Genomic DNA, 15,662 nt, shown 5'->3' on the forward strand with positions numbered 1-15,662 from the left:
TGAATGTGAAAGATTTTAAACATTTTTTTTTAGTATCTTCTGATTTTATGTGGAATCCCCAGGGTACCTTGGATGCATCCACGGAAGAGGGGTCAATTGTGAGGCTGTGTCCTTCTCACACAGCCTTGAGTGGTATGGGAGCACATCACAGAAAAGCAGGTATGTCTCTGTTGAAAATGTGTTTGGAGGGGACCAGAGAGAACTTACAAAGCAGGTGCTGGAGGGGTGTATATGTGCATGTACAGAAGAATCAACCACAACTTCTGCTTCTTGTTTAGAAAAGAGTACATAGTTTCAATCAATGCAATTGCTGAATGTCTGGTAGAAATGTCTGTTAAAGGTAACAAAGGCAGGTAGATACACTGCCTTTCACAGTTATATATCTTTTTGATGTTTCCAGTATCTCCTAGGTTATTACAAATCAACTGTCCTGTGTCACTTTCCATTTACTTTTGTAACATGGTGTCACACTGATATCTGCTGGGCATTAAGTTTACATTCACTATAGCAGTAGATCTACAAGCTTCTATTTATTTTATTTATGTAAAACATTCATTAGTTGCCTTTCCCCCTGCAAAACTCAAGGCAGCTTAATAAAACCTTTGAAAACACAATGAAAACAAATTATAAACCCATAAAATTCACAGTTTTTAAAAAGTCCAATTAGGACTTCCAATAATAAAAACTAAATCAATCAAAACACAGTTCTAAATAAAATTGTCTTCAAATGCCTCCTGTAGGTTGACAATTAAGGGGGTCAGGCATACCTCCCTGGAGAGGTTGTTCCATAACTGTGAGTATGCCATGGAAAAGGCCCTCTACATGAGCATATTAATTGGTGGGATAGTCAGGAGGGCATCTCCCTGTGATCTTAATTTCTGGACAGGAACATATGAAAGAAGATGGCCCTTCAGATACTCTGGTCCCAAGCCATTCTTAGCCTTGGACTTCCTCTCCAACTATATTGGACTATTATGGACTATGACAACCTGGCACCTATGCCAGATCAGCTATGGGCATTTCGCCCTCATGGGTTATACAGCATTTAACCAGGCCAGGCCCAACTTGCTTCTTGCCTAGCCTGCTATACTGTGGGTAACCTGTGCCCACAAAGACACGTGAACCCTGGACCATGCTTCTACCAACTGCCCAGCCCTGTGGATCAGCCACTGCACTTCTGTCTCTACAAGTATAAGGCAGCTTCATATGTTCAAGGTCCCAGGTTCAATCCCTGGCATCTCCAAAAAAGGGTCCAGGCAAATAGGTGTGAAAAAACCTCAGCTTGAGACCCTGGAGAGCCGCTGCCAGTCTGAGAAGACAATACTGACTTTGATGGACCCAGGGTCTGATTTAGTATAAGGCAGCTTCATATGTTCATATCTCCAAGACAAGACCAGAAGCAGCCCTGAAAGAAGCCATGTTCCTGAGATGTTCCAAAGAAGACAACACACTCTCCTGCAAGCAGCCGTGCAGAGAAGGTTTCTTCCTCACGCACCACATTTAAGAATCTAGCATAAGGTTTGGAGATGCAAATACAGATGCCTGTTAACAAAGGACCGAGCCAACTTTGTTTTCCAAGACAAAGGAATTTTCCTGACACCCATCAACAAGAATCTCTTACTCAATAGAACATCGTTGGAATGATCGCCCATCTCTAGTCACATCCTGTTACCCATCTTCCCTCCTCTTAATCTCTTTTGTCTTCCCATTGTTTCCTCCCAAGGTGTTACGATAATAAATCGGCCACTCCAGTTTTCGTGTAAATATGGTTTGCATCCAGCAAACCATCATTGCCCATCAAATTCCTTTAATAAAATCCTGGGAACTATCACTGGGCAGGAAAATCTCATCATGAGACCCTGCCTTGGGATATGAAATTGGTTATAAGGCCAGCTTTTTGGCCATTCAGGTGTGACTCTGACAGTACCCCTACCTTTCTGTCAGAGTTACCCCCAATCCTGATCAGTTTGGGCCCCTTATTGCGACAGACACTGATCAACTCTTATTCCCCTTCCCTCATCTCGTATTCCCTGAGGAATCTCTATTCTTCATTCGTCGGACAGGTATTAGTATCACTGTTTCATTGCAACAATTCCTGCTAATGCAAACATCCTTATAATTTTCCTAGTGTCATGGGTACTGGGGACCCTGCAGAAGCTGAGCCTGCAGAAGAAACTGTGCCCCTGCCACCTGCACCAGTGCCCCTGCCTTCTGCTGGAGAAGATCCAAGCCCCCCTGCCTCGCCCTCTCGGGTGGCTCGTGTGCGTGACCGCCTTCGTCAGGACCTCAGGGATCGGAGGAGGGTGGCACGCTCACGAGCAAGACGCTCCCTGAGCCCTGAGTTTTGAAAGGATTCTGGCCCTTCTAGGAGTGAGGATGCTTGAGTCTCAGCAGGATCCTGGCTGCCTCTCTGAGCCAGCAATTAGCCCAAATGGGCAACAGACAGCAGAGGGCTATATAGCTGTGGGCTTTGGTAGGAGGCTTTGTGGAAGCAACTAGTCACTTACCTGACGTTCTAGCATCCACTTCAGCTTTTGACTTTGGCTTCTGGACCCCCTGACTTTGGCTCTGACTTCTGGACCCCCTGACTTCGGCTTCTGAACCTCTGACCTGCGATACCTGGACTGTGATTTGGTTTTGGCGCCTTGGACCCTCTTTGCTCACCGGCTGCAGACCTTGGACTGCCCCTGGACTTTGCCTGACCCGGCCCCAGCCCGTGACACCTACCTATTTTCCTAGATCTGTATATGTGATGAGAACTTGTATTTCCTTGTATGTTCGAGTGTTTTCCAATAAACAAATAAATGAGACTGTTGTGTCAAGCAGCACTCCCAAGCTGAATACCTCATTTTCCAAGGGGAGTATAATCCCATCCAAGACAAGGGAGAGCTAAATCCCTGGTCTGCCTTTCTACGCATCCAGACAACCTCTGTCTTGTTAGGATTAAGTTTCACCTTGTTTACTCTCATCCAGTCCATTACTCCAATTACTGGTTCAGAACATTATAACAGAATACTTGGAATTAGCAAGAAAAGAAAGGTACAGAACTCTTTGAACTGCATTACTCAGCATAGGAATGTAGGCCATACACTAGCTCTCATTTTTGAGGAAGGAGAGATTCACACAACTTCTTGTTTCTTTCCCACAAATCAGACCTTACAAATGGAGTAGGGGAAACTCAAGAGTAATTAATCTGAAACAATGGATAGAGGACAAATTCCATTATTGAGATAGCAAGGGATTTCTTTGTTATTGTTTCTGGCCAGAGAGTAGTAAAGAGAGGCTTAGCCTCAAAATCAGACAGATAATTGCCTGCTAAGGGTCACCAGTTTGCTGGGATTCATGAGCTATGGGACTAGATTCTATGAGCTTTTCCAAAAAGGCTAGGCCAGCACTGGGGGATCTTTCTGAACAAACAGCCGTGCAGGAAGTGGCTACAACCATAGGGGGCTCAGGCAAGATCACATCTCCTCCTTCTTACCACAGCAAAAAAGTCAGTAGGATCTAATATGTGCTGGTCAGATGTGTGGGGCAACAGATTTTTTTTTTTTTTGGGGGGGGGGATGAGCAGCCACCAGAGTAATGACTAAATAGAACCAATTTGCCCATCACACAAAAGGAGACTTTTGAGCAATTTAGCTTCAAGTCATAATTACTTTTATTTATCGTGGAATTGGCATGCACTATGAAGAGCTTGTGAAGGAACTTGTCAAAACATACTGAAGTACAGAGCACATATTTTAGTTAGATTTTGCCAGCATTATACCAAAACCCCCTATTTTGGGATATTTAAAATGGGGGAGGACTAGAAAAGTTTAACATATATTCTGTTTAGTTAAGAGCCTCATTCCATTTAAATTCTTTGTAATTATTAAAAAAACTCCTCAGGCAACTGCATTAGAACCCCCAAAAGTCAATGTACAAATCCTTGTAATGGAAGTTCTACAAACAAACTTTCCTAAAACTAAGGGTCAGGAAGCACTCTAGATAATTTCAATCTTCCAAAAGGCTTTTACCTGCTAGTAGCATCAAATGAATAGAAAACTACACCCCAGCGTTCGTTCGGTCTCTCTCTCTGTATATATATAGAGAGATATATATATCTGAGATATATATATATCTGAGATTCAAATCGGACATATGTGTCAAGTTAAACAAAAATGAAACATGAAATTCACATCAATATATGATGAGACAACTCTGAAGCCTTAAAATGTTTGTGGCCATTTTAAGAATGGTCAAGAAAAGCAGACATAGAAAAATGAAGTTTTCTACTTTTAAGTGAAATAACTATAGCAATTAATCTGGGGACTGAAATTCTTCTCTGTCACGGGAAATATGATTTATAGACCTGGATTTAATAATGCCCTTCCTCTAAATTGGATCTAGTGTCTCCATTCTACTAAGACTATTTCCAGAGAAGGGTCAACAGATCTAATCCACAATTCCCTGTATGAGTTAAATCACAAGTCCGACCTCCTGTGTAACTAGGGATGAGGACAAATAAATGCATAACCTGGGTATGATACAGAAATTAAAAATCCTGATACCTCAGTTAATGCATTAATCTACTCACCATTTGTACAATTTGTTATTGGAGAAAGTGTACATAAGTATACAATTTCATATTTGGGGGACATTGCAGCAAATTCCAAATATTTTAACTAACTTTCACTTCTTGTTATCCCAGCCCTGTTTCCTTTATGATTTCACTACCATTTCAGTCATAGAGTAGCTCGGCATATGCCACATATAGAGGGTCTTTGTTACAGTTTTCAGATGTTTTCGATACCTAAGAGGAAACATACTGCTAGATATATAATGGAATTGACAAAATAATTTTTAAAAAGTTTCTTCTGGAAACAGTGTGTTTTGAATTTTAACCTTATTAAATATACCTGAAATAACTTTTGTGCTAAAATTGTTCTAAATGTACTTTGTAAACAAATATGTACTGTCCAATGCTGAGAAAATGATAGTTCACTGTGCATCATGTGATGGACAGTCTAAACACATTCTCAAACAAGATAGCCGTGGAAAGGGCAGCAGTCTGACCTCAAGGCTACTAACTGGAAAAATGTATCCCTCCCTCCTTGCTGGAAATGATTGTAAAGGAGTGCTTACTTAACACTCTCAGAGTAATCTACTGCCTTTGTGGATGGATTAATATTATTTTATGATAAAAAGGGCTGGTTCTGTTTTATATTGACAAAACAACAGCAACAACAATACCAGGTGATACTTCCTGGCAGGGAGATATTATTCCCTTCTTGCCAGTCGGGGAGAAAAATTGAAGTAAAACCTACGTATACCACCTTTAGAGATCCTGTCACGGCTTCTGCTCATTTAATTGGGGAAGGGGAGACTCTAAAAAGGCATTTCCAGTCTAATACCTTCCTTATCTTGCCTTGTGCCCAGGACATACTCATTTGCCCATCTCACTAGGTGTCGGGTATAAGAAACCTTTTACCTTTACTTTGGGACTGATTAGTCAATAGTCTTCTGGAAGGCATTTTTAATTTGTACCTCAAGTTCTGATTGGGTCAATAAGAAAACTTCAAAACTAGAGGGAAAACTGAAAAAGAGGGTCCAGTGGTGCCAACTTTTATCATATCCTAATACACCTCATCTTTGCTATTTGTCTACGATGCTCAAATGCTGGGTTGGGAAGGCAGAGCCAGAATTGATTTCTCAAGGGGAAGAGATATTTATAGTGTGGGTATGCCTAGCTACCCACTGTATTTTCTTCTATTTTCTAGCATTCTGAATTATTCTACATGGCTATACATCTATTCCCAAAGAACGTATTTTTAAAGTTGTAGTCCTAGTAAATAAAAGTGATAAAATCTGATATTCGGTCTGGAGGGAATTTCTGGAGAATTGCCAGCTGCTTTGTCACTCTACCTGGAAATCTGAAATAAAAGCCAACAGGGAGCAGTCTCTCTAAGGGTACAACTGTTCAAATGTGAAACTGGCCAAATATTAGTATCATAATATCATTTCCCAGCAAGAAAACTGCCATGGTTCATAGGATCACTTACACATACAGAAGGGGGGGTGTGCATTTAGCATTAGGCGATTCACCACATCTTCCTTCAACATCTTTTTGATTATTTGTAAAGTACCTATCACTGTACTAGGTGTTACATCCCTGCTAATGGACTACAAGCTAATAAAACTTGATATTCCACAATGTTTATCATGTCTTCAGTTTGTTAGAATCTGGCATCCCAAAATGAGTACAGGACTGTACACAAGGCCTTACCTATGCAAAACAAAGATGTAGTACGCAATAAGTACAGTGCAACTACATCCACTTATACAGATAACAATAGGAAATGAAAGTCACATTTATCTTGGATCAGGCACCAGCAAAGAGAAACCACTTTAATTAAAGGCCAGCTTTCATTATTTTTTTAAAAATAGCACAGAAATACTATCTCGTAGTAAGTGCTGCAAAATCTATTAACATGAGTATGACCTTGAAAGGGAAAGCAGGAATAAAACAAAAGTAGCAAGGAAAATATTATTTAGATTAGTGACAAGTGGATAGGTGAGGTGCTTCAAAATAACCATCATGAATCTGGATTCCAGCTAGACTAGTTGGGATTTAAAGCTGATAACAGCTTTGAAACCTCCTCCTGTATAAGAGAATGCACATGTTTGGCCCATAAAGCCATTATCCTAGCTGCAGAAAGCAACTTCTCAGTGTAATGGACCTTACAGCTTCAATTTACCACTACTTCTTGCTCACATGATATTTTAAAATGCATAGTACTCTTACCCTTTCCTTCTCTTCTTCCAGCAAGCAGACTGGTGCTGCTGTATACCCTATATTGGCTCACACATACACACTTGTGATTTCATGCTTAAATTTTATGTAGGATTGCTGATTTTGCATTTATTCTAGTGCATGGAAACACATAAATGCCTAACAGACAGATGGGCTTTGGTATACAAGACCTTTCATATGGAGTTTTAGATAAAAATGCTGAAGGTGTACAGCAGTGATAAAATTATTGCCACAATTTAGATGGGCTTGTGAAGGATATTTGTTCTTGTTCTGTTCTCACTGCCATAGCACCCAGAACTAGAACAATGAGAGAGAAAAAGAGAAAGCTTATGTTCATAATAGGAATTATGTCAAACAGTTTTCTTGTGTGATTGGTTTTGCTCACTTGTAATGTGCCTACTATGCTCCATATCATCCTACTTGGAGCTAGGGGTGTGCATTCAGTTCAGCTGAATCGAATAAACCTCCGAATACCCCGATTCGGAAATATACGGCGCCGTATACTTCCGAATCCAATTGGAAGCCATTATACGGGAGCCATATACGGCTCCCCGTATACTTCCAAATGAATATTCGGAAGTGTACGGGAGTCCATAGAAAAGGCGGGAAGGAGCTTCTGTAGCCTCAGGGGAGCTGCTTGCCTCCTTTCCCGCCTTTGGAAGCCTTTTGCCGCCTCTCCCATAGCCTCCCTGGGATCAGGAAGGGAGGGGGAGGGGGAGAGGAGCCCCAGCAGCCAATCCAAAGCATGCATTTGCAGTGTTCTCTGGCCAATCACAAAACAGTGGTATTTTTTGAAACTGCTCTGTGTAGGGCCACAGAACCTTTTTAAGGAGTCTACCTTGCTGGACTCCATTTCATTGCTGCTGTGTTGGTGTTGGTGTGAGAGAGAGATTGTGCTGCGCTGGCCCTTGGCCTCAGCTGCTGCTGCTTTCTCTCAGCCTTGCCTGACCTGCCTGGAGAAGAGAAGACATCTAAGGTAAGATAGTCTTGGGGTTCTTGTTTTTATTTTAGTTAGTAACAGGTCTTTTTAAGACTAGAGTCCCTTTACTTATCAAGATTTGGGTGGGTGGGTACTGGGTAGCTTATTTGGGGGTAGGGTTAGGGTGTTCTGCTGGGGGTGGGGGCCTGGGGTGGGGAGTTTGCCAATTTGCCTATATCTTACTTTAGTGAAAGGACTTTTAAAAGTGCAGTGTCCTTTTACTTTTCCTGATTTGGGTGGCTTGGATTTCTTGGGGTTAGGGTGAAGGGGGGAAGGGTTGGTAAAGTTCCTGTATTGTTAAAAGTCAAGTTTTTTACTGTTTTAAAAGGATTCTGTGTTTGATTTGTTGCTGCTGTGTTGTGCTGCTGTTGTTCCCTTTCTCTTCTGGTTCTGGTTCTTGAGGGGGGGGGGGCTTTTGGCCTAATTTTCATTGTTAAAAAGGTCACTTTTTAAACAGTTGAGTTTGTTGGCCTTTTCGTGGTGATTTGGATCTGTTGTTGTTGGTTTTGCATCGTGTCCTGTTGTCCCTTTTCCTGGTTCTGGTTTTGGGTGGGAGGGGTGTTGTTGACGGATTTGGCCTGAGGTTTTTTATTGTTGAAAAGGTCACTTTTTAACAGTTTTGTTTCTTGGCCTTTTCTAAGTGATTTGTTTGGATCTGTTGATGTTGGTTTTGCATCCCGTCCTGTTGTCCCTTTTCCTGGTTCTGGTTTTGGGGTGGGGGGTGGGGTTAAAAGTTCTTTCTGTCATGTTTTGTTTTTTTTTAAATTACCTCTGGTTGGTGTGGGAGTTGGTGTGTGGGCTATGTGGGGTAGGTCACTTTCATGTTTTTATTGTTATTTTTGGAGTCTGAGGGTGCTTTTGGTTTGGCTAGGGCTGCCCCACTAATAGGCTGCCCCACTAATAACGGTGTTTTTTGAAATTAAAAAAAAATCCAGTTTAGGGCTTTATCTTCTTTCAAAATTAAACTAGGCCAGATAGGGGCAATTGAAAAAGGTTTTAGGTTTCTCATAAAAAGCAGCGTGACTACTAGGCCACATCAGGCTCCCTTTTAAAGAGACTAGGGTTGCAGTGCATCTTGCTTTCATACACTGAAAGCTGGTACATCCTTAGATTTCCATAGGGTAAACCACAGCTTCTCTCTAGTTATAGGGGACACTTGATTTCTAGTTTGCAAGGAAATCTGGTTTGCCCCAGGATCTAGTTAGGAGAAGTTTAACTAGGAGGATATAACAAGGATTGCCTTCATCTCAAGGTAGCCTTTTAAAAACTGTAGCCAGGTAGAGGCAGGATCACCTAGTCTCCTAAACTTTACCAGACTACTACTACCCCAACCCAAAGAAGGACAGGTTAGGGACCCAAAAAACAAACAAACAAGTTTTGGTTGGGAGGGTTTTTAAAAAGAAGTCAGGACACCTATTGGTTCAGGGTACAGTGCAGTGAGTTAGGTTTGTAAAAAAAACCCACTCTCAGTTCAGGTTGTGAGAGACTGGACAAGGGTGGCATGAGTGACAGGCAGCAGAAGAGGGGCCATGAGGTGCTGGCACTGAGCAGGGGTCTGCTGCTCGGGCAATCTCTCCTCCAGCTGATGTCACTCGGCCTCAGCAGCTGGAGGAGGAGCAGCAAGAGCAGCCCTCCTTAAAGATGATCATTGGGGACAGTTTTTTGTCCAAAATGTTCACCCCAAGGAGAGTGCAGTGTCATGCAGGAGCTGGAGGAGAAGCTGGTTGAGGAGGACCAGCCCCCTTCTTTGGTTCCTTTGGACACCAGCAGTCCTTCAGGAGATGGCCAGGAGGGAAGGCTGCATGGGGTGGAGGGGGAAGAAATGGAGACACACGAGGTGCCTCTATCTACGCCCACTTCTCCCTGGTGGCCAGCCCCTCCTGCCACCCCGAGACATGATGTGTCTGCCCCGAGCACATCACAGGAAGTAATTCTGAACACCCAAGCTGCCTGTCAGCTTGGGCATCCATACACCTCCGAAGTCTGGAAGCATTTCCAACTTATGGAGGATCTACGCTATGTGCAGTGCCAGCTGTGCAGGGCCCGGATCAGTCGTGGGTGGGACCCTGCCCACCTGACTCCGGGGGGGATGCGGAACCACCTGCGGAAGCACCACCAGGTGGTGCTTCTTAAGGGGGAGAAGCAGGCTGGTGTTGGGGTGCCCAAGTTGCCAACACCACCCAGCCAGGAGGTCCGTCCCATCACGACTACCTCCAGAGCTCTCCAGGAGAGTTCCGTGACAGGGCAGGAATGCCAACCATCTCTGCTTGAGATGTTTGGTGGGGGTGGCACCTGTGTGCCAAGAGGGGGAATCAGGTACAACAGGAGGTTAATTGCCTGGAACCTTGCCAGGTCAGTCGCCCATGGGCTTCCATTTTTAGTGGTCAAGAATCCTGGGGTGCTAGGGTTGCTTGAGTACCTGGCGCCCTGGTACAAAGTTCTTGCTAGAACCACCATTAGCAGGACCATTGTGCCATCTGTTTTCAGGGCGACCAGATCTGTGGTGAAGAAGCATTTGTCCCGTGCTGTCGGAGGGGACTGTTCATTTCACCTCAGATATCTGGAGCTCCCAACAGGCATTCGACTGCGCATTGGTGGCAACCCAGTGAGCTGTAGGGTGGGGGTGGCAGTAGCAGCAGGCAGGCTCTTGCTGGGCAGTAGTGGCAGGTAGGGTCAGGGCCGCTAGGCCGGCTCTCGCTGGGCCTTGCTGCACACCAAAGCAGTTGACATGCCGCACACAGCGGACACTCTTGGAGCCATCCTCTCCCGGCAGTTAGAGGGCTGGGTAGGCAGCGGGAACGTTGCCACGGGCTTCGTGGTGACTGACGGTGGCTCCAACATCAAGGTGGCTGTCCAGCGTCAGGTCCTAAAACGCCTTCCTTGCATGGCCCACCTTCTCCACCTCGTTGTTAAGGATGCATTGGTCCAGATGAAAAGCCAGGATCGTCGGTATCTAGCCACGATCCATGAGTACCGACTTCTGCTCCAGAAGTATTGGCACATCATGGGTCACTTCTCACGCAGCAATACGGACTCGTATCTGCTGCGTGAGAAACAGACACTGACAGGCGTGCCAGGGCACCGCCTGATCGGTGACGTCAGCACACGCTGGAACTCCACCTGTGCCATGCTTGAGCACATGTGGAACAGAAAGCAGTCCTGGATGCCTTTGTCTCTGAGACGAGGGTCTTCTGGGATGAGAACCATCTCACCCAAGAGGATTGGGTGGTCATTTCTCAGACTGTGGAGGTTCTTGGGCCCTTCAAGACTCACATAAAAATGCTCTCGTCTGACACGGTGAGCATCGCACTGGTCGTCCCCATGGTCCACATGGCCCATGAGGACCTGGTCTTGCTTCTAGTGCCAGCTCAGGGCCGTGCAGACGTTCTTCCAGCGGTGCGCGCCCTAGTTGTTAGGCTGCAGGAAGGGCTTGAGGCCCGCTTTCAGACTTTCACCCAGGATAAGGTCTACATGATGGCGACCATGTTAGACCTGCGCCTTAAGGGCACGATCGCCAAGTGGGCCAACGAGCTTGATCGCTGGCAAAACGAGCTCTCCCAGAAGGTCGAGCGCTGCAGAGTCAGGGCGGGCCCAGTGCCAGTAGCTGAGGAGGAGGGGGGTGGAAACAGCTCATCTGCCACTTCCACTGCTGTTCATCCCCAACCTCCTCGGCTAGGCAGTGTTACCCACCAGACTCACGCCAAGAAGAATGCCAAGATGACACTCATAGGACGGCTCATTGGCCCCTCTGGGAGCGGTAGTCCACTGAGAGCGGAGACGGGTGCTGTGATGGTGAGGGACTATGTTTTGGAGCCCAACGAGTCACAGGAAACGTCTCCTTTGGACTACTGGGTTGGAAAGGAGGGGGTATGGTTAGCCATCTCCTCCGTGGCCAAGGCGTTCCTCTCATGCCCACCGATGAGCGTGCAGAGTGAGAGCGTCTTTTCGCATATGGGCAACATTGTCTGCCCACATCGCAATCACCTGCAACCCAGGACAGTTGAGCAGTTGATCTTCCTGAAGGTCAACTTGCCTCTGTTCAGCTCCCCAAATGTAGACTTTGAGAGTGAATGAAGTGAGCACCTACTTGTGCCTGCATCCTCTCTTGGCCCGCGCTTGGAAGGTGGTTGTAAAATGCTCTCCCAGTAAACATAGACTAGAGGCCAAAGACAGCCCAAACTCACAAATTGATTGGCAGTGCACCCCCCCACCCCTCATCCATCCCCAAACCAAAAGTGAATACTGATTTAAAATCTGCAAAGCAATCCAAATTTCCCCAGTCCCCATCCACACATGCCTAATACTGAAAGGGCCATTGCAGCCCCCAACTGTAACCGACAGCACCCACAGGCCCAGTCAGGATAACCCAGTTTTTTTCTCAGGGGCAGGAGAAAGAAAGAGGGAGGTGCCAGTGATGATGACAGGTAGCCAGCAGCCATACCAATACTGAGGTCCCTCTAATGGGACAGTGATAGCTGGTGTGTTGCTGCTGAGCTGAGAGAGAAGGAATGGCTCCCTTCCTCTCACACAATCTGAGGCTCTCCCAGTGATCTTCCTCATTTGGAGCGCAACTCTGGCTTGCCTCCTCGTGGTGCACCCTGGATAATGCAAAAGAGCCTAGACTAGCCAACCATCCATCACTCAAGGTAAGTCTAAATGCTTCTTGCTTTGTGTCAGATACAGAATGATGTGGAGCTAGGTGTGATCCACCACTTCTCTTGTTTGAGAGTTGTGTTGTTTGGGGCAGGGCTGGACAGCTGACATCTGTAGATTGTGTGTTCTGTGGCAGGGAAGCTGGCATCTGAGTGAGAGACCCAGAACCAGAATGCTTGTTGTGCTTGGCCAGCTCTCACCGCGTTGTTTGGGGCAGGGCTGGAGAGTTGGCATCTGGGTTTGCTGCAGCCAGGTCTGCAGAGCAGACCTTGAGCAGATTGTGTTTTGTGTGGCAGTGACATTGGCAACTGGGTTTATATTAGTTCCGGGCCAGCAGGGTTCATAGAGTAGATAGATGGATGTAGTGCATTTGAGTCCTATAGAGATTCTCTGGTGTGAAGTTAGGTTTGGCTTTGGGTGCCCCAGGAATTGGACCCCCTGGTCCAATTTTTTTTTGGCTTTGTGGGTTTTGTGTGGGACAGTGCCCTGAGGCTGTACAGCAGTTTGGTGGGCTCTTCTCAAAACCCCCTGCTCCCCAGAGCCATTTTCCCCACAACAATTATAGAGGGGAAGTGGCTCTAATTGTTTTTTTCTCACCATTGGGAACAGTGTTCCTTTTAGGGTGCCCACAGATGGGTGCAGTCTTTTTGGGCCAGGGGGGTTGCATGCGGGGGAGTCCCCTGAAGCTGCTCTGCAGTTTTGGGGCCTCTCCCTCAAACCCCCCTCTGGCCAGAGCCACTTTCCCCACAGCAATTATAGTGGAGGAAGTGGCTAATTGGGCTTTCCCCAGCATTGGTGGCAATGGGCCTTTTGGGGAGCCCAAGGACAGGGACCCCCTGGCCCAATCTTTTTGGGACTTGGGGGTTTTGTAGGGGAGAGTCCCCTGCAGGTTCCCTGCAGTTTTGGGTGTTCTCCCTCAAACCCCCTGCCCTCCAGCAGCCTTTGATTATGCATTATGTTGCCATTGAGTTCAATGGCCCATATGGTATAATGGTGGGATAGGGTCACCCTCTTTGGGTGCCTCTGGAATGGGACCCCCTGGCCCAAACTTTTTGGGACTTGAGGGTTTTGTAGGGGAGAGTCCCCTGTGGGTTCCCTGCAGTTTTGGGGCTCTCCCTCTGTTGCCATTGATTTCAATGGTCCATAGGGTATAATGGTGGGATAGGGGCACCCTCTTTGGGTGCCCCTGGAATGGGACCCCCTGGCCCAATCTTTTTGGGACTTGGGGAGTTTGTAGGGAAGAGTCCCCTGCAGGTTCCCTGCAAATTTGGGGGCTCTCCCTCAAACCCCCTCCCCTCCAGGCAGCTTCCAATATACCCTATTTTGCCATTGATTTCAATGGCCCATAGGGTATAATTGGAGTGTATATTTGGAAATAGCCGTATATCTCCTGTATATACGGCTATTCCGAGTACTGGTATTGGGAAACATACGGTATTCTGAATATTTTGGCCCCGTATATTTCCAAATCTGATTATTTCTGAATTTTTTTTTTTTTTTTTGCACACCCCTACCTGTAACCACCCAATGTAAGAGACAGGCAGCTTAAACTTCCTTGGCCTTGGCTGGGCTAATTGCTATTGCTGAAAGGACAGAAATTTTCAGAGGTATTATATTTCTGAATACCACTTATGGGGGACAACAATGGGGGAGGGCTAATGGTCTGCTTGTAACTTTCTGGAAACAATTGGCTAGCCAATATGGGAAACAGGATGTTTGGTTAGTCCTTTGGTCAGATTTAGTTAGTGTAGTGTAGTGGTTACAACATCAGACGAACCAGAAAAATCCGAATTAAGTTCTCCAGCCTGCCATGAAGCTCGCTTTGTGATCTGGCCAAAGCAATCTCTTTCTCTCTCTCCACATCTCACAGGATTGTTGTGAAGGTGGAAGAAGGAATTGTCATCCTTACCTCCTTGTAAAAAACAAACAAACAGTGCATAGCAACTGGCAGCAGGGTTGAAGGGGAGCACAGCATTGCAGGAGAAACTTTTTATAAAAAAATATACAGCCTCAAATGCTTACTGAAGTTCTTACCAGAAGTGATAAAAAATAATTCTAGGAATCACTGGAAACACTAAGGAAAATCGGTTTCCATCAATTTGTAAAGCCACTATTCATTACATCCACTTAGAATGTCCAGTAAGTAGATTCAAGTTGGCAGCTGTGTTGGTCTGAAGAAGTAGAACAAAGCAAGAATCAAGTGCACCTTTAAGACCAACCAATTTTTAATCAGAACGTAAGCTTTCGTGTGCTCTCTTAAGCATACTTCATCAGACCTGATGAAGTGTGCTTAAGAGAGCGCACGAAAGCTTATGTTCTGATTAAAAATTGGTCTTAAATGTGCCACTTGATCCTTGCTTTGTCCAGTAAGTAAATATGGTTGCATTTATTTTTTTATTTTTTCTCCTGCTGCCACTCAAAGCAGTAGCAGGCAATGGGACCTGCGAGGCAAGGGATCACCCATCGGGGGGCTTGGCAGCCCTACATGGAAGTCTATGAATGACTCCAGAATTTCCTCCTCTCCTAAACTTTTGAGCAGTGAAGAAAGCTCTTTGCCAGCTGTATGGATTTAAATCAAACCTTTGTAAACCTCTCTTAATAAATTGGATTTGGTAGCCTATCAGCAGTCCTCATGGATAACACTAAGGATGAGGTTCTTGCACAAAATTGCACCTGATTCTTTCTCTCACACACAGAGACATATACACAAATGGAGATAAACAAAGCAGGATTTTGCCTATTTGTCAAGTGCTGCTCTTTAGGTGAGCAGGGTTTGTCTACAACTTTACCTCCATATGGTGTTTGTGCTGCTGTCCTCTGGGCTGGCCTTCACTTTCACTCTGTGAATTGGGCTGCTGAAGGATATAAATGAGAAGAGTGACCCATGCTCTTGGGTTTAATAACTGATATGAGTAGTGCAAGTCACCATGCCACAGCTTGTAGCTCTTTTCAAACTATATGTATTACTTGCTTGACAATTTGGCACTCCCCCATGCTCTTTTTCACATGCACTTGTCAAGATCCTACTTTACATCTGGGTAATTTCTGGGCTTGTTTATTTTCTACTTGTATCCACAACACTGTCACATTCATAATATGCTTTGGTTAACAAAATGTACAATCATTACATTGAACTGTAGCTGGTGTGTGCTAATGTTCAGTGTTTGTGTGGTGGGTGGAAAAAATTGGGCAATGTTCTTAATTTTATATACTTTCCCAACATTTGACTTGTAACTT

The 15,662-nt window shown here is 45.3% G+C and overlaps 1 protein-coding gene across 2 annotated transcripts in view; it reads right to left on the reverse strand.

Moving 5' to 3' along the window:
• The window catches only part of GBE1 (1,4-alpha-glucan branching enzyme 1), a 349,834-nt gene that overhangs the window by 4,735 nt on the left and 329,437 nt on the right, over positions 1–15,662 (reverse strand). Inside the window, exon 16 of one of the 2 annotated variants that reach the window (XM_060234428.1) lies at positions 15,215–15,280. The exons of the other annotated variant lie outside the window; for it this stretch is intronic. Within the exon in view, the coding sequence (XP_060090411.1) occupies positions 15,215–15,280 (66 nt within the window). The remainder of the gene's footprint in view (positions 1–15,214; positions 15,281–15,662) is intronic. 2 annotated transcript variants of the gene reach the window in all.

Source organism: Heteronotia binoei, chromosome 3 (genome assembly GCF_032191835.1).
Source record: "Heteronotia binoei isolate CCM8104 ecotype False Entrance Well chromosome 3, APGP_CSIRO_Hbin_v1, whole genome shotgun sequence".
In the NCBI taxonomy this organism is placed as follows: Eukaryota; Metazoa; Chordata; class Lepidosauria; order Squamata; family Gekkonidae; genus Heteronotia; species Heteronotia binoei.